Genomic DNA, 23,735 nt, shown 5'->3' on the forward strand with positions numbered 1-23,735 from the left:
ACACAAGATAATATTCTACATTTACCGTTAGCGCATGTGGATACTACCGCGCAATCCGTCAACTATGCCAGCGATGTCAAAATAGACACAAATGCTGCAAATGCTGCAAATTTCAAACAAGTATTTGATGGCGTTACTCAGTCTGTAGTCAAGAATACCTCTGATCATAGTAAAATGTTGGAGGATGATGCAGATCCTACCAATGAATTTCTACATAAGCACTTTACTCTTTCCTGTCCTATAACCGCTTCTGAAAATACGAATTCTGTTTTATCGAAAGGTATGTTTTAGTAATGTTGCTGATATGGCGTTATGAAAAAAACAGTAGTCAAATGCCTATTTCTTTTATAAAGACAGCTTGGTATTCATTTATTGAGAAAACTGGGTTGGGCATTGGATGAGATGAATTGGGTTAAAAGTTTATTGATTTTAGTAACTAATCTGATTGGCTTTGTGATTACACTACTTATTTTGAAAACATTAGGAACATTGTCAATGAGTGTTGAATCCACCATGGCATCTGCACTTTCAGCAGCCCTTGCAAAAACAGCAGCATCTATTACACACACACAGGATTCAGCACTGGGCTCATCATCTATATTGTCACCTATAGCAAACACAAATCCAACAACTGATGCCGAATCCGTGGCTATGGAAGTCCCAGCGCCAGATAAAGCTTTTTTGCGTGGCTCGGCATTTACTGCTCCATCTTTACAATTTACATCCGCTTCAAATGGCTCTCCTTCGCTACTATGGAAAACAGACTCGTCACATTCCAGGCTCAATTCTTTGCCGTTAGAATCACAATCACCCAACAGTTTAAATAATCTTGGATTGCGAGATATATCTCCTCTCATGTCTTTTACACAAGAATCAGTACCACAGGATATCATGTTATTGCCTGAATCATTCATGTCTACACCTGTGGAAATCCCGCATGGATCAAAGTTGGAACCCCGGTCATTAACTACATCAAAATCATTGCTTTTACCTGCAGTTAGCGAAGAAAATTTAAACTTGAGAGGCAGGGGAATGCATGATCAGAGTAGTAGTTATGATTCCAGACACACCTTGAAACAGTCGCGTCATTTTCGCTCGCTTTCCTTTGGAGCCATGGACGATGAGGATGATGAGGATGATTACCGAATCAATAAAATGACTACACCTTCACTTCCTCTCACTCCATACAAAAACCAAGTTGGGGGTCATGCCGTATTTTTACGGTTTTCAGACAAGGCATTGTGCAAACCATTGGATCCTCGTGAACAGGCATTTTATGAACTTATTGAAGCGAACCATCCAGACCTGAAACCATTCATAGCAAGCTATCTTGGAGTTGTAAATGTAACATTTCGATCTCGACCGGCTGATACTGGCGGAGATGTGAGCGAAAATGATCGGTTTATGACCAACACTCCCGTCATTATTCTGGAACATAACAAACACTTGTTGGATGTGTATGAAGGAGTTAGTGGGGATCGGTCACCTGATGCATCGGGAGAATACATGGTCAATGGTGCACGGCACTATAATCGCAAGCTGCAGCAACAGGTGCTAAAAGAGGCTTTGTCACCAAAAAGCCTAAGAGCAAGATTTGCCCAACTGAAACTTGCAGCATGTGCAATGCGACATCGCGATACCACTACAGGCCAACATCCTAACGAGTCATTGACCAGCGTTGCTACAACTGTTACATTTGATGGGGAAAATGGCCATACTAATGCAAGCGACTTGCCTGTGCCACGGGAATCACATATTTTCATTAATGAGCCGAGTATCCTCAAGGCACCACGTCCAGTATCACATGGCCCGTCACTATTTCCCCATTCTACTCCTAAATCTTCGGCCTTTCCATCAGCTTGTGATGAGTTACTATCTGACCCAAATCACTTGCACGACGGAGATACTAATACACCCATTTTCCACATGTCAGATGATGAAGATATGCATTGCTCTTTGCCACAGACTCGGTCATTTTCTTCCCGACCTCCACTGGCACCCAGCAATGCAAGTACTGAATCAAAAGATCGATTGCATGATTTTCAATCCAAGCGTTTTGCTCGACTCTCAAAAAGCGTATGCGATGATCCGACATCTTTGGATTTTGGGAACGAATCGACACCTCCGAATCTGAGCATATCACTTAAATCAGCCTCTCATGCACATACCAATCACTCTGTTGGCTCGCTTCCTACACCTAATGACACATCAGCATCATTCAATCCGTGGTCGCTACATCTCTACAATACCAAAATGTCCAAATTGATGCCGTCGGCACCTTTGCCAGCAAATATCATTTCTACACCAACAAAGCAACAAGAGCTGGAGCAACAGGAGCGTACACACAAATTTTTGCTTCTTGAAGATCTGACTGAAGGCATGCGGCATCCATGCGTTCTTGATCTTAAAATGGGAACTCGCCAGCACAGTGTCCATGCAACTGTGGAAAAGCGTATTTCTCAAGAACGCAAGTGCGAACGCAGCACAAGCAAAAAACTCGGTGTTCGTATTTGTGGTATGCAAGTTTATAAGCAGTCTACACGCACTTATCTATATCTTGACAAATATGTTGGTCGACAGATTCATTCTGGAAATTTCAAACAGAACATTCTTTTGTTTATTGATAATGGAGATATGTATCTTGTGGGATTGATTGGCAAGATTTTAAACGAGTTAAGAAAGCTATACAGGGTGATTGCATCAATGCCAAGCTATCGCTTTTATGCGAGCAGTTTGCTCATTTTGTATGATGGAGATGCGCCTGTTGATCCTAGCTTACCTCGACGTGATGCAGATATTCGTATGATTGACTTTGCAAACTCTGTGACCAATGCCGACGTTTTGCGAGCAAAGCCGAGATGGTCCGAGACTTCCATTCTGCCTTCATCTCGAGCAACACAACCCTCTACCCAGGTGGAGCCAAATCCATTTATGCCTGCTTCAAATGCACCAACACAGAGCACATCCGTAGGATCTGGTTTGAAACCAACAATACCAATTGTACAACAAAAAGATAGTGCTACACCTACTCGCTCTGTCATTCTGGACCCATCGCCCTTTTCTCCATCATTTACTTCACTCGTAGCATCTGATTTTACCGTGTCCAGATCGAATCCCAAGGATCCACTCATGGCATCGCTAGCAAAATCAAACCCTTCCACTACACCCATCACTCAGCACTTGTCTCAATCTACAACAGAAGGAATCGTGTATGTCAACTGCCCACCCACAACCAAAGGTCCAGATAACGGATACCTTCTTGGTTTGGAAACCCTCATAGCCAACTTTGAGGAAATTTTGACTGAATTGGGAAGCGATCCTGATATGCTTGATGCAAATGGACACGTCTCCAAACAGGCCTTGTCAAAGTCGAAACGGGTTGGAGTCGAGCTGGGATTACTGTAGACGACTCATGTTTATGGTTGAGATGTGTGAAAACCTTTTTACAGGGAATCTTCCCTACTTGCATAGTTTGGATATTTTATTAAAAACTTATTTTGGCATAAATGAACATTGTCTAAAGATGATGTCAACACTGTTTTATAGATGGAGATACATTGATTATATTTTGTTTACCACCTACAAGTGCTGATCTCATGCTTGACTTGACATGCAATGCACTAATTTTAAACATCATGCTCGTTTCTTGGTCTTGTTATTCCAATGAAATTTCTGGTAGATACAATCCAACATATTCCGGACGAACACTAGTTTCTCCAGGATATTGATCAAAATAATACGTCTGTTCATGAAGTGCCCATTTTCCTGTACGACGTGTGAATCCCTCTGGAATCGCTCGAGTTGATGCCACAAATGGATTATGTGGATCGGATAATATGCCTTGATTGCCTACGATCAACTCTGCAGTAATGTCATAGGACCGCAAAGGATTGGCCACCATTCTAATCCATCCCCGAATGTTTTCAAACGCATTAATTGCTAGTGGTTCTGATGTATACATTTTAGAAATAAAGTCAGCCATCGTGCAAACACATGAAGCCTGAATAGTCAACAACATGGCAGTGTTACCTTTGAGAAGCAAACGCACTTGGTGCCAGTGGGTCTTTTCAGCCTGTGGAGCGGTTGACAAAATGTATCCAGCCAAATTGATATCAAACCATGCACCAATACCATGTATCAATCCAGTATATGTTGCCATCCATGTGAACGGAATAACGATATCTTTCAATTGGTTTGCTGTTACTGTACGAAAGTCGACTAAGATATCGGGAAACATAAAGCAGTTTTAAAAGCATAAGTACAAAACCAAACCAGTCAAAACAAATGCAATATAAATGTGAAAGCTGTACTGCATTTACGCGAATGATTCATGGACAATATAGTTTATCATGAACGTACCAATGTGAGAGCAAGCAGGAGCAACCAGTGATCGTGCATCAAATCCACCAACAACAGGCTGTGTTGATTGAAAGTTAGTATCCTGATCTCAGTTAAATAGCGTACAGATCAGACCAATGGGATAGTATACCTGTCCGAAAATCTCGTCCTTGGCATCCTGTGCCAAAGGGGACAAATCTACACCAAAAAACTCTTGTTGCTCCCAAAAGCGTACTTTGGACATAGTCTGTGACCAAAGATTTGAATCTGAAATCTAATAAACAGTATTGATTCAATCAGCTATATTAGGCTAGTACTTTTCTGTGCAAAGTTTTGATGCACGATATTTACACAAGAAACTCACAGGTGCAACGTAGATGGTGCCCATAGAAGGCACCATAATACCATCCGGTTTAAGAAATCGATCACGAGCAAGAATATATGACTCCAGCATACGCTCATGTACAAGTAATACACCGATTGGCTCGCTAACAAGGGTGTCCACCATAGGTAGATTCTCCACATCTTCAATTTTGCCTAGATGCACCAATAATTAGATTTGCAACAGATTGAAAAACAAAGTTGACACTTACTTTTCACTACTGTAAGCTTTCCGCGTAGCCATGAGTTTGTAATATGGGTATAGTCGATCAGCTTTTGAATTTTATCAGCCATTCCACTGGCTTCGACAGCAATCACATGTTTTGCACCAGCACGAATGGATAAAAACGAAAGAATTCCTAGAGAAAGCATTCCAAATCAACAATCGTATTGTTTATAATGCAGTCAAAAGACGCACATTAAAATCATGTAAAATTCAAGATATTCAGATGGTTAGCCATTTGAATGCTACAACTGAGTACAATCAACCTGTGAGCAGTGCAAATAGACTTTCAAGTCAATCCAGTCTAAACACCAATGTTTCGATGCATTTTAAATAGAAATCGCATGAACCCAGCCAATATCTAGATTACAAGTCATTTGGAAACATACCACTGCCAGCTCCTAGATCCATGACCATTTTGCCATCAAACAGCGTAGAGCTGTTTGCTAAAATTGCGGTTTGATAAAGTGATGTCCGCACAGTATCCTGTAGCATATTCTGCTGGTGAACAAACTGTGCATAGTAGCTGTAGTCATATCCAGTCCAACAGAAATACCCAAAATGTATTGGTAATGGGATTGCAAAGCAACAAAACAAAAGCCATATGGAGGTATACAGTAAAGAAATTAGAAACTAGACGAAGCCAATACAACTGTAGTGATCTATGCATGTCTTTGGTTTGATGCAGACTAGAAGCCATCCATGTACAAAGTGCATTTGAACAGATGAGCCAAGAAGAAAACATTCTGGCCAAAGGCCGAGTTTCCGAATTGAACAAGTTGCTGTCACCAGCAAGATGGCCATACAATAAAGCGAGATGACATACGAAAAGTAGGTTGTGTCCCTCGAGTCTGTGCTGGTTGAGCTCTTCTGTGCTTCCATATGAATGTTCAGTTGATCTCAACTTGATTGAGTTTTTGTTTTTTCTCAAAAGTGAAACTGCAATTCAACAACGAATCTGCAAGTAGATTCACCATATTTTATATCCAGTCATGACATTTCATTGCAACACATTCGTCATCATTAAAGTTCATTCAATAGACTGAAAAACTGCTTCATTCAATGCTGTTTGCCAATCACTTCAACTTGAAATCCAATTCCTCGCAGTTTCTTTGCGTCCAAAATCAATCGTCCGTCAAAAATAAATGCTGGTTTGTGCATATGCTCGTAGATGCGTCCATAATCAAGAGTCTTGAACTCATCCCATTCTGTCACAAGAACAACTGCATCTGCTGCATCCGCTGCCTCGTACGCGGTCTTGCAGACCGTGATTCGTTTTTGATATACCTCTAATGTGCTGACTTCAGGATCAGTCAGGTCAAGACGAATCTGTCCTTCACTGACTTGTGGATCATAGATAAAAATGTTGGCATTCTCACGGAGGAAATACTTGATCATGGTGATGGCCGCTGATTCACGGGTGTCACCAGTATCCTTTTTGAATGCAAAGCCAAAGATGGCAATCTTTTTGTTGGTAACAGTGTTGAAAAGACTCTTGACAACACGTTCTGTAAAGCGAGATTTCTGGTACTCGTTCATAGTCACTACCTGCTTCCAGTAAGCTGCCACTTCAGGAAGATGCAAGCTTTCACTGAGATAAACTAGATTAAGAATGTCCTTTTGGAAGCAAGATCCTCCGAATCCAACACTGGACTTGAGAAATTTGGGTCCAATACGAGTATCCAGACCACAGGCATAGGAAACCTCGTCAATATCAGCACCTGTTGCCTCACAAATAGCTGAAAGTGCGTTGATGGAAGAGATACGCTGAGCAAGAAGAGCGTTTGCAGCCTAGAGTTGTAGGGTTTAACAGTAAAACGACAGGTTGTCAGTAAACTTTCAATCACCAATTGGATACAGTAGCAAAAACTCACCAGTTTAGAAAGTTCAGAAGACCACAAATTCATGGTGATGATGCGCTCAGTAGGGATCCAGTGCGCATACACTGAGGAGAGAGTCTTTTGTGCCTTGTGGCCTTCAGGCGTATCCAGAGATCCGATTAAAACACGGTCAGGCTTGAACAGATCTGAAATGGCAGTGCCTTCAGCCAGGAATTCTGGGTTAGAAAGAATATCAAACCGAATGCCTTCGCGAGAATTGGCTTCAAGGATGGTACGCATGCTCTCGGCAGTACGGCAAGGAACAGTCGATTTTTCAACAACAATCTTGGAGGATTTGGAGACTTGAGCAATATGGCGAGTAGCAGACTCGACATAACTGAATAAAGAAATATTAGATTGTCAGCAGTCATCATAAAATGATGTAGATCAGAACTTGTCAATTGAAAAGCACAATCAACATGCTTGTGGAAATGGTAGGGTTATGATAAGGGTTTCCACCCTAAACGGCAGTCTCAACAACAGACAAATGTACTTGAATATTCAATGGATCAATACCAAGCGATCGTTTCTAAAAACCTCTACACCACCTGGCCGCTTGAATACACATCAAACCACTCCGACACCACAATAGCTAAAAACAAGATACAATTCTAATATACTGAAACTTACGCAAGATCTGCAGCAAAGCCAGCACCCATGCCAGACTTTTTGGTAGGAGTGTTGACTGACACAAAGATGATATCGGCCTCTTCAATGGCCTTGTCCACATTGGTTGAGAAAAACAGATTACGGCCTCGTGCAGCCTTGACCACATCATCCAAGCCAGGCTCGAAGATGGGCAACTCGTTCGAGTTCCAAGCGTCGATACGGGCCTGATTAAGGTCTACAATAGTCACCTGGATATCAGGACATTTGAATGCAATAACAGCACAAGTGGGACCACCTGGATATTAAGACCGCCAGTTGAATCAAATAAGTAAAGGCAATATCATATATGCACAAAGATAACAATAAAGCCGGGGTGAGTCGGTGATGGGATTTGCTTGCAAGATCAATGGTTCTAATCATGAATGCATTCATAAACACCAATTATAACAATAATCTACATACCAACGTAGCCAGCTCCAATACAGCAAATCTTCATGGTTAAACGGTAAACTCAAGAAATGGTAGTTTCAAAGGTAAGAACAATGCCAGGTCAAAGATGAGTGTTTAAATATCTTCAGAGCGTACTTGAAGAAATATCAAAACACGTTCATGTCACAGCTTGCCTGACAATCCGCTGTTCAGCTTACTGATTATGCAAACAGCATTCAAGATTATCAATTTGGTTTATTACAAAAATCCAGATCGAATATTGCTAAACTGTTGTTGTACATATTGCACACCTTGGCTTATTCCTCCAACAGGACTTTTTCTACTGTTATTCCCACTAAAATACACAGATGGTATATTGAGTGATGGCTGATACATTGTTGTTGTTCTATCCCTGGATCTAGATACATCTGCAGATGTTGATCCCTGTAATGTGTTCCTAAATTTAGATTTCTCAGTCTTTGGCTCGGTAGTAGCTGATCGAGCGTGTCCATTCCATAGTGCCCTATGATGGTTGGCACTACCCTCGTGAAAGTCTCGTTTGCCATCAGAAACTAAATAAACTCCTGTTTCTCGTTTATCTCTATCCTCTGATCTGCTTCGCGAATGATGCGACTGTGTTCCATCAAACGTCCCTGAAAAGGTATCAAAAATCGAAACATCGGTCGATGCAGGCCGTATAGATTTCTCACAAGACTCTCCGCTAATCAACACTCGGGGAATACCCACAGCAAACCCATGCATTGCTTTTTGCGCCTGCTTAACAAATGCCTTTGTCTGTGTTGGATCGATTGTTAATGATCCTTTTTTCCGGTGCATACTCATTTTACCCAAATGTGTAGCAACTACATTGGCATCCTGATGGAACATGGTTTGGGGTCGATAAATCTGCGATGCCTTTTGTTTACGTTCATTATACAAGTGATGCTGAGTGTGACGATATCGGTTGAAATTGTCTTTAAGGCTTTTGTACTCTTTGGGTGTCCACCAACAATTCAGTCTGCTTGGCACGGTGTGCCGACTTGCCTCGTCCGAACCATGTAAAGTGGCTGGTCGCACAACAATATTGTCCATATTGATCACCACCTAGTTTGTAATTGAAAGTATTACATGATTGATTGGCATGGTTCCATTAAAAAGACATAATTTTGCTTCAATACTACCAAGTGCATCTTACCTTTGCAGATCGTTTTCGAAAAGTACCCAGCGTTCGACTGGATTTTGATGCAGACTGAATGGGTGACAACTCTTTGACAATAGAGGCAATACCACTTTCTTTGCGAGTGCCTGGTCGCGATTCATTCAACAACGGCCCTATCATTGGAGAATCCATCTCATGTGTCGAGTTTGTCACCCCATGATGTCGTGCCCCTTTTTTCCGATACAGTTTAAAATCAATCTCTGGCGGTGGTTCAATAAACCGATCATAGGGTACAATCAATGCACTTTCAACAACTTCTTTCCGTATTGGAATGTTATATTTTTTAAATCTGTCCATGATAGTGTTGCATTCTTTTTGAGTATTATGGAGTTTGGGATCCGTGTCAATGTATTGGTTGACAGATACGTAATCTCGTCTACAGTTACGATGGCGAGGACCTCTTCGGTGATGATGATGATTGTTGTATTGGTAGTGAGAATAATGCTGATGCGACAGAGAGGGTTTGGATTCAAATGTACTACTATTAGATTTTCTGAAAGCAGTACCTTGGGGATAGCTGTCCTGTGTATGTTTGGAAAATGAGGGTTTATATTTTTCTCCAGATTCTATCAACGCCTTTTGCTCTGTATCTCTGTGTGTTGTTTTGGCTGGTATATATTCAGAAACTTCGCTTCTGGCAATATTTAAATCAGAAGTCGAACCCGTTGATCCTTGAGCTGATGATGCACGTGGGTTTGAGCTTTCATCTGATACCCATTGTGCACTATAAACTCCAGCCGCTGAAGCTAATCTATATAAAACGCTGTCCTCGCCACCATTAACACTATGGGTACTATTGTAATCATTTGTCGAGTCCTTCACATGTGTTTGAGATGCATTGGTTTTGATGGACAGCTTTGGATCTGCTGTTTTAGGATCGTTTGTAAACTCAGCCTGGAAATTATTTGGCACAGTACTAGATGCAGCGCTTGAAGTTTGATGGGGTCTAGTAGATGACTTCAAGACATCTTTTTGTAAATGATCCATCGCGGCTGTTGCTGTCGTTTTTTGGATGGACATTCTTGGTTGATTGAACAAGGCTGATCGTGATGTAGTTGCATGTTCTGAAGTCATTTGCAAATTTGCTATGTGTGATTGGCTTGAGCCAGCAAGAAGTACAGATTTATTTGACTTTATCCGAAGTGAACGTGATATTGCAGGTTGAGGTTTTGGCACGGAATTTACCAATTGGGAAGTAACCACTGTATGTTGTCTACCGACTAAAGTGGTTGCTTGATTTAAAAAAAAGGTACTGGTCATGTCGGGCTTGTCAGATTCAACGATTGCAGATACGACACTCTTTTTACTTTGATCAGCTTCGTCTGTAGCTTTCTGATCCATGGCCAGACGTTGTGGTACATCCCTATTTATTGTGACGGCAGCATACTTTTCTGGATCGGTATTTTGATGAATAGGTCTCAGCGACGTAATGGCTTTACGTTGTTCAATTTTGTCCTTTTTAATGTATGGCGTTTTGACAGATGTAAGTACAGGTATTGAGGTGATTTGATTTTGCAATTTCCGTGTTGGAGGTTGCGAGAAATTAGCAATGATTATCCGTGTAGACAGCATTCCTGGACGCCGAAACCGCTGTTCCCGCATAGCTACTCGTTTAAGTTTGTTTTCGAGCAGGTTGGGTAGACGGATTCCTTTTAGGTCGATGGATACGGTTTGAAACACAGGATTGACACCCATCCGCGTCGTGACAGATTCGAATGACTGACCAACTTGAGTTAATGAAGTTTCTAAAGGATGAGACCTGGGATCTATTAACCCTATATTACATTTTTCTTTGCTTATCAATGCATTAGTGTCAAAGTCTATGAATCTAGCTGGGCTGAAAGTAGTCATTTCAATCTGAGTTTGCTCCAATGACTAGATTAATTGCCATGCAATGGAAAGTTTATTACAGTCGTATTCGCGTAAAATGGAACACTTGTATTTCAGTGGCTGCCTCTATTTTGCGTTGGAATGAACAATGGTCAAATATGTACTGTCTTTTTACTAAACTTGACTACACTGCCTATTCAATATGCATTTTCAACTCTTCTGTATTTGGAACTGCATGCTGTACAAAATCACTTTATTATGTCAAAGTCATTTGAATCAGGGTTTAAGAATGAGTAAGGTGTAACAGTGCGATGAAGCTTCAAGCCTTGCAACATTTCCAGTTGTCGAATATTTGGTAAGCCAGTTTAATGAGCGAATTTGTAGTCTCGTGAGATGGTATGTCGTCTGAAATAAGATGGCGTTTAGGAAAGTCTTGGAATATCATGGCGTTCACTACTTTATTAGTTTCCAGACACAACAACCATCATACAATGCATACAATCAAACTGTAGTTTTGAATTGAGATGATCCCACTTTGATAACCATGCATTGTACGATTGCCAAGTTTGAAACCAGGTTCATTCCAATTCAGATATCGAGTTTGACTATTCTTGAGAAAATTTGTATGTGTTGTATTCTCATCTCGGATACGCCACGTTCTAATTCAAGAAAACAGATTGCAATAGTGATTTTCATGTTGATTACCAGAAGAAAAGTCAGTGGAGTTTATATGACAGTATTGGCTAGTAAATTTAATGGGGACCGGCACCAATGATTTGATGAGACTATTATGTAATCTGACACCCTTGTTTAATGCTTTGTGTTATATGAATACGGCGATAAATTCAGATGAAGTCAGGGTATATATGGTGTAATTCAGCTAATGTGTTATTGTTGGTGACCCATGAAACCAAGCAACAGAGCTGAATCAGATGCAGTCTTTGACCCTGAACTAGTCAGAGTTGCATAATACTGGAATGAAGCCTATAAAGGGTAGACTTGTCCTCTGACAAGAGTGTATCCACATAGTCAACAATGATTGCATCTCTATTTAACTCGGCCTCTTTGACCATGCTATTTGCAGCTACTACTGCTCAGACATATGCTCAACTGCAAAACGGCAATTTAGGCTCTGCCTGTCAAGTCCCCAACAATCCCATCGAGTGCAACTCTGGTCTACTCTGTGCTCGTCCTGACGGTGTTGGTGCCGAGTCTCCAGGACTGTGTGTTCGAGCCGGCGGTTCTGTTGCTATCCTTGGTGGTTCATGCGGAGGATTCATGCCAACAAACCCACGCTGCTTCTTTGGCCTCACTTGCCAACTTGGTGACATTTCTGATGCACCAGGCGTATGCGTCCATTCTACTACAGCTACAGCTACGGCTACAGAGTCTGCAACACTTTCATCTCCTGCGCCTTCAATATTTTCTTCTGCTCCCTTTTCTGGAAGCACTGCTGTGTCCAATAGTACCAATCCCACTTCTGGTGCTGTCAGCATTTCTTCATTGCCAGGCGTGGCGTGTATGGGATCGCTAGTAATCGCATTATATGCCACTTGTTTCCTGTAATTGAAAACTGTCAAATACCTTATATTCTCATTATTCTTTCTATAAACTTGTCATTTTATCATTCTGCTGTTTTGGTTGGTGTGCACCCATCAGTTTCCGGTTTGGGTTGGGGAAAAACTAGGACATTTATGATTGTGTTGCAAACGTTTATTGAGTCACACTAAACCATCTCATAATCTGCTCAATGACATTGGCTCTAATTTATAACATACATTAGTCAATCTAATCAAACTGCAGATAAACCAGCCAATTAAAGCTACATACTTGATGGCTAATACTGTATCTTCTGGCTGCATATCTCTTGTAAATGGCAACTTCCACTCTCGAGATTCAGGAATATATGAGTCGGATGACTGGAATTTTGTTGGTGATGATAGAATAATTACAATGGGTTCCAATGGATACAATGCAGAAATATGCACTGAATCCATCAACATAAATCATCATGGCACGCAAGCGCAATAGTAAGATTCATGTGTTCTCGAGTTTAAATAGGCAATACAATCCAGAATTCAGTCTTACCATTCACTACTGCCCCTGCAACGACTTCACAAATCTGTTTGGTTTCACTCGTTGCATATGCATTGATGTACAATCCAACATAAGAGAAATTCACATCATCGTATTCAAGGACATACTCTGCAAACTCTGTGACAAGACACTGCACTAGACGTTCGCGAGCCGCATGATTATTGAGTCGTATACTCTGTGTTTTCTGAAGAAGATCTTGTATTTGTGCCAAGTAATCCACAATCAAGGTGTCCTTGTCACACGATGGCAGCTAAAATAGGTTACGATCATTGATTTATAGAGATTAGATTCATTCCAAAAATCAGTAGCAATAGGTTTTGATGATAAACCAAATGATGAAATAATACCTTGATTGTCGTATCCGGTTTCATTGTTTTTAGAGACAGAAATTCCCGAGTGATTGTATTTACAGCGCTGTTATCTTGGTTCATGTCATACTTTACATATAAAACAGCGCCTGTATATAGAATACTCAGCTTTTCGTATTCCAACAAAGTGTCGATAACAAACTTACGTTTAGGTGGATCATTTAGATCCAGATCCGCCAATGTTTCATGGTAGCAAACTGGCACGTATACATGATATTCTTTGCGCAAACTGGTGCTGTTTGTTTCTACAAGAAGCTCCAAATCCTTTAAACATTCAAGTGAGTTATGAATTCGCCAACAAGTGTCGAGTTTTTTAAAACGTTTACCTCGACATGGGCTATGCATCCTATTTCAAATACAAGTCTTTCGACATTGGAGCTCATAAACTGTTCAAGTTGATATTTCTATTGATATTTCATGCCAATACCACCAGACCAACCAGCAGCATGAGTAAATTTGGTGTAAACATGCCAATACCGATCGACACGAATGGAAAAACCTACAATAAACTGTTGGCGAACTTCTGAAAAAACATAGAGTAGATTTGATTCATCTTGTGCATCCCATTCGACGAGATACTTGATATCGAGCAATCGTACATTGAATTCATGGACAATCAAATCAGGCGGAAAAGCAATATCTCCCGCATCAAAGATAACAGTGCCTATGGCATTTCAATGCAAATGAGATGGCAGACATAATAAATGGTGCACATGGATAGTATTGACAGCTATCCCATACGATATGGCAAATCAGATCATAGGCTTACAATGTAATGCAACTTTATTACAGACTCGGATACCGACTTTTAACCGAGTAAATGAAATGGGGTTAAAGGCATTCCAGCCAGAAGGTTTGAACAAAGAGCATTCGACCCATTTGGCACAGTCCTGAACTTTTCTGACAGATGACAATGGAGTGACTACATGCATCTAGTCTTATGTTGCTCAAAGTAGTGAGATGGATAGACTTGACTGTTTAGATTTAGATGGCTCAATTTGCAGATAACAATCTTGGAAACCAACAACTACAGGATCTGGCTTGCTCAGACAGCTGGTACAAGTAATACCAATGTTCAAAGGTCATTCACTGTCCATCAACCTGCCGGAACCATGCATCACGTGGGAATCGAATGTGCTCCATCTTGCCAAAGTCGAATTTATAAGCTCTACAGGATTGGCAACGAACATGGCAAAAGCAATTATTGACGAAGCAAGAATACAGGGAATGAAGGCTATATCTCTTGATGATATAGGGCTAAAAGAAGTCCCATTAGACCTACGTGAGTTTAATTTTAAATGTCGACTGGCATTTTTTGATAGTTGCGGTTATAGTATAGTGTGGGAGATTGGCTGAAACAATAAGTCCTAATATATATACTTGGTATCTTATTTTGAATATACAGTTGACCTCAAGGCATTGCTTCGAGTGAATCTATCGCACAACAAGATTACTGGTGTGATACACGATATGCACTACACTTTAATACGTGCCATATAATTGTATTTACATGTTATTTCAAAATAGAACTGCCCGACGACATTCCACAACTAAAAAATCTGGAAATATTGTCTTTGTATACGAACCGTCTGACATTGATCCCTAAGAGCATCAATCAGCTTTCATCATTACGACGACTGATTCTAAGGTATTTTATTGATTTAAAGTTGTCAGCAAATGGTTTATTCTATTCCAACAACTCACTGATAAACTATCTAGCAATAACTCTATAAAAGAGCTGCCTCAGGGTTTCGGCACCTGCTCATCGCTAGAGTACTTGGATTTAAGCTGTAACAAGCTTAGCTCCCTCTCTGCAAATTTTGGATATCTTAGTAAGTTTCAACATGACGTTTCAATCAAACCGTTTACTCTAGCTCTATTTTGTTGAGTTGCTTTATTCCTTTAACAATAATAGCTACGCTCAAGACGTTGTACCTCTCTGATAATATTTTGACAACGCTTCCCAACGAAATTGGTAATCTTGCCATATTGGAAATTGTAAGGAGTCGATTCGTGCTCAAAATGTTTATTTTTTGCAAATGCTATAGCTTAATCTTTGAAATTCAATACATCCCACTCAACAGTTTGTGCTTCGAGATAATAAACTATCTTCACTCCCAAAGGAATTTGGCCGGCTTAAATCTCTTGTGCACTTGAATCTACAAGGCAATCAGTTCAAGACTCTTCCAACTTGCTTATGTAAATATAATCATCACACGACAGTTGATCATTGTTTTGGTTGCTAATTGAAACACTTGATATGGATTGACAAACGCAGTGGAAATACCGCTAAATAAAAAGGATACAAAACTGCTGCTAGCAGGGAATCCTTTCGAGCCCAATGTCAAGCGTGTATTGAAGCAAGGAGGAGTACCCAAACTGTATAAAGAAATGAAGGAGCCAACATGGAACAAAGAAAAGCCTGAGCAGCAATCGCAATAAAATGCTTATTCAGGATTAGCAGGATCTGACAATGGAGCAACTCTAAATCTATCAAATCAGCACGGTAACCCATGGCAGTTCATGCCCAAATAAAATCTATGGGCCTATTCCAGAGTTGTATTGACTTGATATATAAAATATTGTAAAAAAAGAAACCATCAAGGCATACAGTCAGCTGGGTTTAGATTGTATTCAAAACCCATTCAACCAATACAAACAAAAGTGCTTTGAAAATAATATAATTAATTCCATAGTTGTAACGAATGAGTTGATTAGAATACCACAACTATCTGATGAAGAGATGCGGCCTAAAAAAGTCAGGCAAGTGCAATAGAAATTCAATTTAGCAACCTATCCAATCCTCCACTGGTACTGTAAGCAGACAAGTCACTGTAGCCACCTAATACCAAGTATATCGAAAGATTAGAAGTTGGACATACAATTCAGTATGGATCAAGACACATGCATACCAATATGAGCCTGTTTGATAAAAATATTGGGAACAGTCCTCTGGTTAGTCTTTGTAGTCAAATATGATTGAATACTAGGCCCATCGTTTCGCTTATCCAGGTCAACAACAAAGAAGCTGAGGCCCTTGGACTCTAGGAGTTGCTTGGCCTTGAAACAGTAGCTGCATGTGGTTTTGGCAAACACAACAATATTATTTCCTTGAATTGCGGATTCGACAAACGTAGCCACAGATGACATTTGTATTGGTGGGGATACTTTGGGAAGTCTCAAAAACATAAAGATATCGTGCAGATGCGAGTTTTTTAGGAGTTGCTAGTCAGTATAGCCAGTGGATTGACTAGCTACTTCAAATGATGACTTTTATATTCCAGCTAACATCTGCTGGGTACTGTTACCATTACACCAAATGGTATTACTCAGCATGCAGTGTCTTCACCAAATGGCTGAATTTAGTGATGAAATCCTATTATTTCATTCGGCTAAGCGTGGTCAGTCCCAACCAAGATACATTTTAAAGCTGAAACACTCATTGCATGTGTTTTCTAGCAGTCTCGTACAAATGCAGATACTCATTCCTACCAAACTAATAACTGGAGCACGGATATATTGTATTGTTCAAGGCTATGACGTTGAAATGTAAAATCTAACTGATCTTAGCCAATGGTTTGTAAGTAGGTTCTATGGGTTGCATGCAACTAATTGAGCCAGCATTTGAGCCTACAAGAGTTATTATCAAAGTAAATATCTTTGACTATCTTTGACAATAATTGTACAAAAGTATACCTTAGAGCATCTAAACCATTCATGTAGTATCGGCTCAGTCGTTTGTCCCTGACAAATCCCAGTCGTTCGTATAGTGCTAGTGCAGCTTTATTTGTTGCTTCTGTTTCCAGCACAACCTGACATGATAAAATAAACAGATTAGTCTTGGAATGTACTCATTAAAGTTCAATAGTGGAACTTGTACCTCGTCTGCATTCCGTTGTTTCATTTCCATTACAGCAGTTTTTACCAACTGTGATCCTAGCACAATAATATCAGTTATATGAAGCATTCAAACTGTAGATGGTGAATGTTTAGATCATGAATCAAGTCCAAATGCAGTGCTTACCAATGCCTTGTTTCCTATACGCTGCATTCACAGTGAGCATGGCAATATACCCTCTATATGATTTTCTATGGTAATCCAGCTTGCAAATGATCACACCAATAATAGTTCCAGTGCGAGTATCCTTGGCCACAAACGAAACTGTCGGATTGGTTTGTAGAAAGTGGCGATATGTGTAGACTGAGTATGGCTCTGACAAATCCTTCTCAATAAGAGCAGTCATTTGGGGAAGTTGTTCTTCTGATGCATATGGTTCATAGATCACCGTTGGTGCTGGAGCAGCAGTAACTGTTGAAGCAGCAGGGTCGGCCGACATGTTGAAAACTTGTAAACGATAAAAACCAAGTCGAATTGCCGACAAATGCTTTGCGATGGTAGCAAAGTCTAGCTGGACTGCGATCGTTGCTCCTTCATTCGACTGTTTATTATACTTTAAGACTGCAAGTCATTGGTCGGGTTCACTGTCCTCAAACCCGTTTTTACAAAACTCTACCTGGATGCATTCTACCAGTGCTTGCTACTTTTTTTACTTTGAACCAAATCCATTGAGTTTACATGAGTATTGTTGGTAGGCAATTCATTGGAAGCTCTTGTCTATTTTTTATCCGTCCGACTGTAGTTTAAACAGTCTAGCACAATCTCCAATACTGTCTAAATGGTTCAGTCTTGTAATGTTGTGGCGTTGAACAATACTTTCAATGTCCAAGACATATTGGTACTAATACAACCTATGATTTGATTCCAGGTGTTAGTTTAGCCGACTTTAATACAATGAATACAGAATCTTCATCTTCAACGTCTAGCAATCCAACACCAAAGCAAAATCAATTTACTCACGAGTCGGATATTTCATTTACTAATTCTTCCACTTATATGGAACTACCTGCGCTTCAGGTATATTGCTGTTAATATGGCTATGCATTTTAATAATTATGTGCAGCTGTCTTTCCATAACGGAATCATAATAACCCTTTGCTATTGACTTGAATACCCACCTGCTTTAGCTTCACGACATCATGTCCTATCAAGATCAGCTGGCTGTAATGGAAAAGGCAAGTGCCTGGCCAGTGATCAAATCGGGATATATGCGTAAACGTGTTGTGGAGCAATCAAGTAGAAGATCATCTGTTGATGCAGTAGATTCTGTCAATCTATCTCATTCGTCTGGTGATGCTCATCCAGTGTCACCTTTAGCTAGACCTGTATCTGATCAATGGCAGCTATTTTATGTTCAAGTGCGTGGTGTATACATGTTTTTTTACCAGTCGCTCGATAGTGAGCGAATTGTCCAAGAAACGGCTGACCAAGATATTGTAGCAGCAGGCAATCAAACCATGTCGATTAATTTCTTTTCTAAAATATTCGCTAGCATTAAACCTCCGAGTATGTCTTCTACACTGCAGTCAAGTTTCTCACCAGAAATGGAAAACAACCCGCTCGATACTGTCAAGCAATCTACTAACAACGAGCCGTTTTCTCGAGTACTTGTAAACTATATTTGTCTATCAGAGGCTATTCTTTCTTTTGCTAGTGCGCCTTCTCAATCTTCAGATTCGGTTTTTGATTCAGACAAACACATTACAGATTGCATGCTGCTAGTGCCAAAAACTGATGAAAAGATTGGGTTACATCCAGCTCAAGTTTATTTAAATGTTGTTGTTTCTCAGAACATACTTGAGAGTCAGTGGCAATTAAGAGACACAAAATATCAATCTCAAACTATTGAAGAGGTTCAGGAGCAAGTGCGTATTACTGAACTTTGCGATTGGACGGCTGCTCTAGGAATCGTTGGTGCGTGCATAGACAAAACCGAGTTCCAAAAACTAGGTCGTAACAACACCATCACGTCATCCTCCAAACCCTCAGTTTCTGTGGCGATCAGTAGAAATAATACCTTTCCAGCATCTAAAGCTACAAGCAAAAGCGGATCTAGCTTGACTCAACGCGCCATTCAGCAACGTCCAAAGTTTTTAACCTCGTTCAACAAAAAGTTTAGTGCATCTGCACTCTCGCTCAAAAATGACACTGATGCTCTGGTTTTAAATAGAAACACACCACCATCGACTCCACCAAGAATATCTTCGCCACAAATTATTGACTCGACTTTACCTCATCTCTATGACGGAGATGCCAGTCCATCATGTGTTCCTATGTTTTCTAAATTTGACAACAAAATATTTAAAAGTAAAAAAGAAAACTCTGTTAAAACCCCAAATCTCGAGCCAATTCCTGACACAGCTCAAGAGCGGATTCGGCATTTTCAAAAACTTTTTGAAGAGTACGACGTTCAACCAGTCATCAAGACGAATTCATCTTTAATAAGCAATCCCACACACACATCCAATCGATCCAATTTACCCTTTTCCATACCTCCCGCACCCATATCACCTTCAAGTTCTTCTGAAAGCAGTACATCTTATATTCAGCAGATCCAAAGTAAACCTCAAAAAATCCAAACTAAATCAGATTCCAAAATTCAGCTCAAAAAGCACTGGCAACGACTATGGAGTCGATCTTTTTTGAACGATACGTTCAACATAGAATTGGCAGCGGATTATGCAGACCGCATTGTACCGACTGAACCGTCAATTCTAATCCGAAAATCCAGCATACAGTTTGAAAATGCATCTACTTTGTCTCCACGCGGGCGAGAGACATTACATCTGGTACCACGAGCATTGCTGATGTGCATTACAGCCATTGAAGATTTGGGTATGGACACTGCTGGAATTTATCGAATTTCGGGCGTTACAAGCAACGTAGCCTATCTCCAGGCACAATTTAGCCGCGGTCTAATTACTTCTTTGATGCTTCCATTTGAAAAAGTTGCAGAATCTAGTCAAAATTTAAAGCAAAAGTATACCCAGTCGTCTATCCTTACCAAGTCGTTGACAAAGTACGTAGCTACTGATATAAACAAGCTTGTTTTTAACGACGACCAGTCAGCTTTTACAGCCGAGTGCGATGAATCAAAGAGCGAGCAATCTGTGACGGATAGCAGCGTATTTGAACAAAAGCAATACATTCCTGCAAGTAATCAACGACAGACTTTGTACAATACGATTCTCTACAATAATGATATACATGTTATTACAACAGTTGTCAAGAATATTCTTCGAGCAGGACTGGGAAAATATTGCGAGCCGGTATACACTTTTTCTCATTACAATCTTTTTTTAAAAGCCAGCCAGATAGAAGACCCTATGATGCGTCTTGTAGCTATCCAGGATGTAGTTCACATGCTGCCAGATCTTCATTTTGCTACTTTGGATCTGGTATGCAAACATTTGGCCAACGTTGTATCTCGATCCGACTCGACATGTATGTCATCGCGCAATCTTTCGATTGTATTTGGCCCGACTTTATTCTGCGAGCCATATGATTATAGATTTGATCATTCACAAAAGAAGCACGCACAAAAGGTGATGAAAAATATGCCTATACAATGTGCGATTGTTCAAAGCTGTATTGAATATGCAGAATGGATGTTTGATCCAAAAGTGTTTCGGCCCAGTGTTGTGAGTGAAAGTAGCTTGGTAGGAGCCATGATATTACCACCGACTATGAAGGAAGTTTACTTTTAACTTTAATACCCATGAATACAGGATTGATATGCGATGTTTCCATTTTTGAAAATAATGGTACATATCTACCCATTCAACCTGTCTAGTGACTGTTGATACTTATTTGACCGATGAAATGTGCAATTGCAGCCCTATTTACGTAAAACAAAACACTAAACAAAAGTGCATAATAAATATTCAATTTCATGACATGCTGAGTGTCAGTTTACTGGTCGATATTGTGGTTTGGCCTCTTTACTTGACTTGTCTTGTAGTGATTGCCATGGAAACAACATTGTATTCTGAGCTAGAACACGAATGTATGAGTTTTTAGCAGTGAGTTGAGTTGACCCAACATCCGATCGCAATGAATGAATCTGGTGATTGTACCAAAAGTGGAGAATGGATAGTTTGACTGCTGCATAATATGATGAATGTGATGCTTATTGAATCAGTCAATGTGTAATAAAAACTACAATGAATATTTAACCATTGTATATTCCGAGCAAAATAGTGATTGCAAGATAAATACAAGTGTTTCATTTCATGTGAATACAGCTGTAAAACAGTTTATTTACTGCTCAACTCGGCAATCCTCTTCTCCTTTTCCTCGATGGTTCTCAACAAGATCCTAAACCCAAACGTAATATTAGATTTAGTAGTATTCATATCAGCAGTATATTATGTATTTGACCAATGGCTTACAAAACTCTAAACTCCAGTTTGGCCCTAAAATCATATACGGTTTCGAAATAAAGATCAGAAACTAATTAGCCAGATATAAGTATTGATTGAATACATACTTTTCAATTTGAAGGGATGAGACCAATGCATCAGTTTTATTATCCGGTAATCTAGAAGTTTGTGCATGCACTTTATACACCAAGTTCGTCCAGTCATAATCATGATCAAAGTCAAATATTAGTATCCAGGTCGATAGTCAGTTGTGAAGAGCAGAACCATGTTGATATAGGAGATTGCTTAGGATGGGATAAAAGTATGAGAAGATACCTGGCTGTGTTGATGCAGAAGTTAGATTGGATGCCTCAAGAAGAGACTCGATCAACAATGCATGTTTTTCAAGACCATCTAGTCTAAACTCCAGTTCAGATGTTGATTGCAATTGACAATTGTCAGTCATTGTGTTGAATTGGTGTGTATCGAACAAACTTGAAAAGTGGACGCTTTTGTATTTATCTTGCAATCACTATTTTGCTCGGAATATACAATGGTTAAATATTCATTGTAGTTTTTATTACACATTGACTGATTCAATAAGCATCACATTCATCATATTATGCAGCAGTCAAACTATCCATTCTCCACTTTTGGTACAATCACCAGATTCATTCATTGCGATCGGATGTTGGGTCAACTCAACTCACTGCTAAAAACTCATACATTCGTGTTCTAGCTCAGAATACAATGTTGTTTCCATGGCAATCACTACAAGACAAGTCAAGTAAAGAGGCCAAACCACAATATCGACCAGTAAACTGACACTCAGCATGTCATGAAATTGAATATTTATTATGCACTTTTGTTTAGTGTTTTGTTATGTGAGCATCTTTAACTGAAAATTTACTTGCCACAAATTATTCAAAATCAATATGGATAGAAAGAGAATTAATGTAAAGTATTTGCACTAGATTGGACACATGGTTCAAATGGATTGGATAGTATTAGTCAATAACTTTGTATATTTTGATATTGCTAATTCAGGGACCAGAGAAGAGTATTGTTCCTCAACCGTTAATCTCTACTGCACTGGGTCATCCACATACAGGTCAACGAGCTGACAAACGACGACCAGACCAGATCAGACCAATATATACAAAAGCAGGCACAATCCCTCAAGCCAATGGCAGTGCATACATTGAAACCGGAAACCTAAAAGTAATATGCGCCGTTTATGGGCCTCGTCAGTCTTCATCAAGACAGCTATCATCATCGACTGGAACACTTCAATGCGATTTCAAGTTTGCACCGTTTTCTGGAGAGAAACGAAAGGGCTATGCCAAGGTAACTCCATTCAAGCAGGATGCATTGATATACTGTGGTAGTCTGGATTGCCAAGTACTGAGCTTCATTCTAGAATTTAATTTTCAGACATGAATATTCGATTTTTCATAAAATTCAAATGTGCATTGAATTCATTCGACTTATTTACATCTGAACGATTTCATCTAGGATGATCAAGAAAAAGAGTTCTCAATGGTTTTAGAGCAAGCACTTACTCCATCGATCCGTCTAGAAAACTATCCCAAGTTTACAATTCAAGTATTCGTCATTGTTCTTGAAAATGATGGATCCATGTCAGCACTTGCAGCAGCCATATCCTGTGCTTCTCTTGCCTTGGCAAACGCTGGCATTGAAATGCTTGATATGGTGGCTGCGTCTTCTATTGCATACTTTGGTGAATCGATGTTGTGTTTGGACGTATCGCTCAAGGAAGAAATGGTGCAGGATGGTGCAATGTTAGTTTCATACATGCCTTCGTTGAACGAGGTCACACATCTAATTCAAACAGGGCTAGCAACTACTTCGCAATGCACCAAGGTAAGGATGACTATTGGTGTAAATCTACAATAATGTATTATAAATGTCATTTTTATTGTACGAATCTGATTGGTCTTGACAATTTTATGCATTTAAACTGTTTAGGCGATTGAGCTGGGTGTTGATGCATGCTCTCAGATTCATACTATTTTACAAGAAGCTTTATTGAGCGAATAAATCTAACCATTTAACACTGCAAAAATTAACCTATACTAAAT

At 39.9% G+C, this 23,735-nt stretch overlaps 10 protein-coding genes across 10 annotated transcripts; 3 read left to right on the plus strand and 7 right to left on the minus strand.

Annotated features, from left to right (window-relative positions):
• Positions 1-1,866: 1,866 nt before the first annotated feature.
• Positions 1,867-5,853, minus strand: BATDEDRAFT_84606 (uncharacterized protein). Its single transcript, XM_006676195.1, has 8 exons — positions 5,769-5,853; positions 5,332-5,468; positions 4,932-5,078; positions 4,703-4,875; positions 4,490-4,612; positions 4,360-4,417; positions 4,030-4,218; positions 1,867-3,948 (listed from the first exon to the last, which is right to left on the minus strand). The coding sequence occupies exons 1-8, from the start codon at positions 5,822-5,824 to the stop codon at positions 3,656-3,658; spliced, it is 1,176 nt and encodes a 391-aa protein (XP_006676258.1). The 5' UTR covers positions 5,825-5,853; the 3' UTR covers positions 1,867-3,655.
• Positions 5,854-5,943: 90 nt separating this feature from the next.
• On the minus strand, positions 5,944-7,975 carry BATDEDRAFT_18273 (uncharacterized protein). Its single transcript, XM_006675101.1, has 4 exons — positions 7,894-7,975; positions 7,453-7,726; positions 6,817-7,159; positions 5,944-6,733 (listed from the first exon to the last, which is right to left on the minus strand). The coding sequence occupies exons 1-4, from the start codon at positions 7,925-7,927 to the stop codon at positions 6,002-6,004; spliced, it is 1,383 nt and encodes a 460-aa protein (XP_006675164.1). The 5' UTR covers positions 7,928-7,975; the 3' UTR covers positions 5,944-6,001.
• A 122-nt stretch (positions 7,976-8,097) lies between these two features.
• Positions 8,098-10,930, minus strand: BATDEDRAFT_84608 (uncharacterized protein; the record flags this gene model as incomplete). Its single annotated transcript, XM_006676196.1, has 2 exons — positions 8,098-8,964; positions 9,056-10,930. The coding sequence occupies 2 exons, from the start codon at positions 10,928-10,930 to the stop codon at positions 8,119-8,121; spliced, it is 2,721 nt and encodes a 906-aa protein (XP_006676259.1). The 3' UTR covers positions 8,098-8,118.
• Positions 10,931-12,048: 1,118 nt separating this feature from the next.
• BATDEDRAFT_21437 (uncharacterized protein) lies at positions 12,049-14,306 on the minus strand (the record flags this gene model as incomplete). The annotated part of the gene is made up of 7 exons (XM_006675223.1): positions 12,049-12,469; positions 12,740-12,896; positions 12,998-13,256; positions 13,354-13,638; positions 13,701-13,778; positions 13,878-14,038; positions 14,144-14,306. 7 exons carry the CDS (start codon positions 14,304-14,306, stop codon positions 12,049-12,051), a joined length of 1,524 nt encoding a protein of 507 aa, XP_006675286.1.
• Positions 14,307-14,562: 256 nt separating this feature from the next.
• Positions 14,563-15,816, plus strand: BATDEDRAFT_85745 (uncharacterized protein; the record flags this gene model as incomplete). The annotated part of the gene is made up of 7 exons (XM_006675914.1): positions 14,563-14,656; positions 14,780-14,830; positions 14,902-15,022; positions 15,094-15,206; positions 15,290-15,372; positions 15,459-15,573; positions 15,653-15,816. The coding sequence occupies 7 exons, from the start codon at positions 14,563-14,565 to the stop codon at positions 15,814-15,816; spliced, it is 741 nt and encodes a 246-aa protein (XP_006675977.1).
• A 229-nt stretch (positions 15,817-16,045) lies between these two features.
• On the minus strand, positions 16,046-16,752 carry BATDEDRAFT_15328 (uncharacterized protein). Its single transcript, XM_006675047.1, has 2 exons — positions 16,287-16,752; positions 16,046-16,216 (listed from the first exon to the last, which is right to left on the minus strand). The coding sequence occupies exons 1-2, from the start codon at positions 16,561-16,563 to the stop codon at positions 16,155-16,157; spliced, it is 339 nt and encodes a 112-aa protein (XP_006675110.1). The 5' UTR covers positions 16,564-16,752; the 3' UTR covers positions 16,046-16,154.
• Positions 16,753-16,982: 230 nt separating this feature from the next.
• Positions 16,983-17,711, minus strand: BATDEDRAFT_85556 (peptide alpha-N-acetyltransferase MAK3; the record flags this gene model as incomplete). The annotated part of the gene is made up of 4 exons (XM_006676197.1): positions 16,983-17,004; positions 17,071-17,186; positions 17,255-17,310; positions 17,399-17,711. The coding sequence occupies 4 exons, from the start codon at positions 17,709-17,711 to the stop codon at positions 16,983-16,985; spliced, it is 507 nt and encodes a 168-aa protein (XP_006676260.1).
• A 239-nt stretch (positions 17,712-17,950) lies between these two features.
• BATDEDRAFT_21441 (uncharacterized protein) lies at positions 17,951-20,979 on the plus strand (the record flags this gene model as incomplete). The annotated part of the gene is made up of 3 exons (XM_006675224.1): positions 17,951-17,963; positions 18,141-18,289; positions 18,400-20,979. The coding sequence occupies 3 exons, from the start codon at positions 17,951-17,953 to the stop codon at positions 20,977-20,979; spliced, it is 2,742 nt and encodes a 913-aa protein (XP_006675287.1).
• Positions 20,980-21,528: 549 nt separating this feature from the next.
• Positions 21,529-22,099, minus strand: BATDEDRAFT_85555 (uncharacterized protein; the record flags this gene model as incomplete). The annotated part of the gene is made up of 3 exons (XM_006676198.1): positions 21,529-21,589; positions 21,762-21,831; positions 21,970-22,099. 3 exons carry the CDS (start codon positions 22,097-22,099, stop codon positions 21,529-21,531), a joined length of 261 nt encoding a protein of 86 aa, XP_006676261.1.
• A 469-nt stretch (positions 22,100-22,568) lies between these two features.
• On the plus strand, positions 22,569-23,694 carry BATDEDRAFT_84610 (uncharacterized protein; the record flags this gene model as incomplete). Its single annotated transcript, XM_006675915.1, has 4 exons — positions 22,569-22,589; positions 22,681-22,980; positions 23,149-23,517; positions 23,623-23,694. The coding sequence occupies 4 exons, from the start codon at positions 22,569-22,571 to the stop codon at positions 23,692-23,694; spliced, it is 762 nt and encodes a 253-aa protein (XP_006675978.1).
• Positions 23,695-23,735: the final 41 nt, after the last annotated feature.

Source organism: Batrachochytrium dendrobatidis, assembly GCF_000203795.2.
Source record: "Batrachochytrium dendrobatidis JAM81 unplaced genomic scaffold BATDEscaffold_1, whole genome shotgun sequence".
Classification (NCBI taxonomy): domain Eukaryota; kingdom Fungi; phylum Chytridiomycota; class Chytridiomycetes; order Rhizophydiales; genus Batrachochytrium; species Batrachochytrium dendrobatidis.

Coding starts and splice junctions, on each gene's coding strand:
- BATDEDRAFT_84606 (XM_006676195.1), bottom strand. CDS start 5,824: ATGGAAGCACAGAAGAGCTCAACCAGCACAGACTCGAGGGACACAACC. Junction 4,418..4,489: donor AGGACGAGATTTTCGGACAG/GTATACTATCCC, acceptor CAATCAACACAG/CCTGTTGTTGGTGGATTTGA. Junction 3,949..4,029: donor AGTGCGTTTGCTTCTCAAAG/GTAACACTGCCA, acceptor TGTATACATCAG/AACCACTAGCAATTAATGCG.
- BATDEDRAFT_18273 (XM_006675101.1), bottom strand. CDS start 7,927: ATGAAGATTTGCTGTATTGGAGCTGGCTACGTTG. Junction 7,727..7,893: donor TATTGGAGCTGGCTACGTTG/GTATGTAGATTA, acceptor CTTAATATCCAG/GTGGTCCCACTTGTGCTGTT. Junction 6,734..6,816: donor CTTCTGAACTTTCTAAACTG/GTGAGTTTTTGC, acceptor CTACAACTCTAG/GCTGCAAACGCTCTTCTTGC.
- BATDEDRAFT_15328 (XM_006675047.1), bottom strand. CDS start 16,563: ATGTTTTTGAGACTTCCCAAAGTATCCCCACCAATACAAATGTCATCT. Junction 16,217..16,286: donor TATCAAACAGGCTCATATTG/GTATGCATGTGT, acceptor ACTTGGTATTAG/GTGGCTACAGTGACTTGTCT.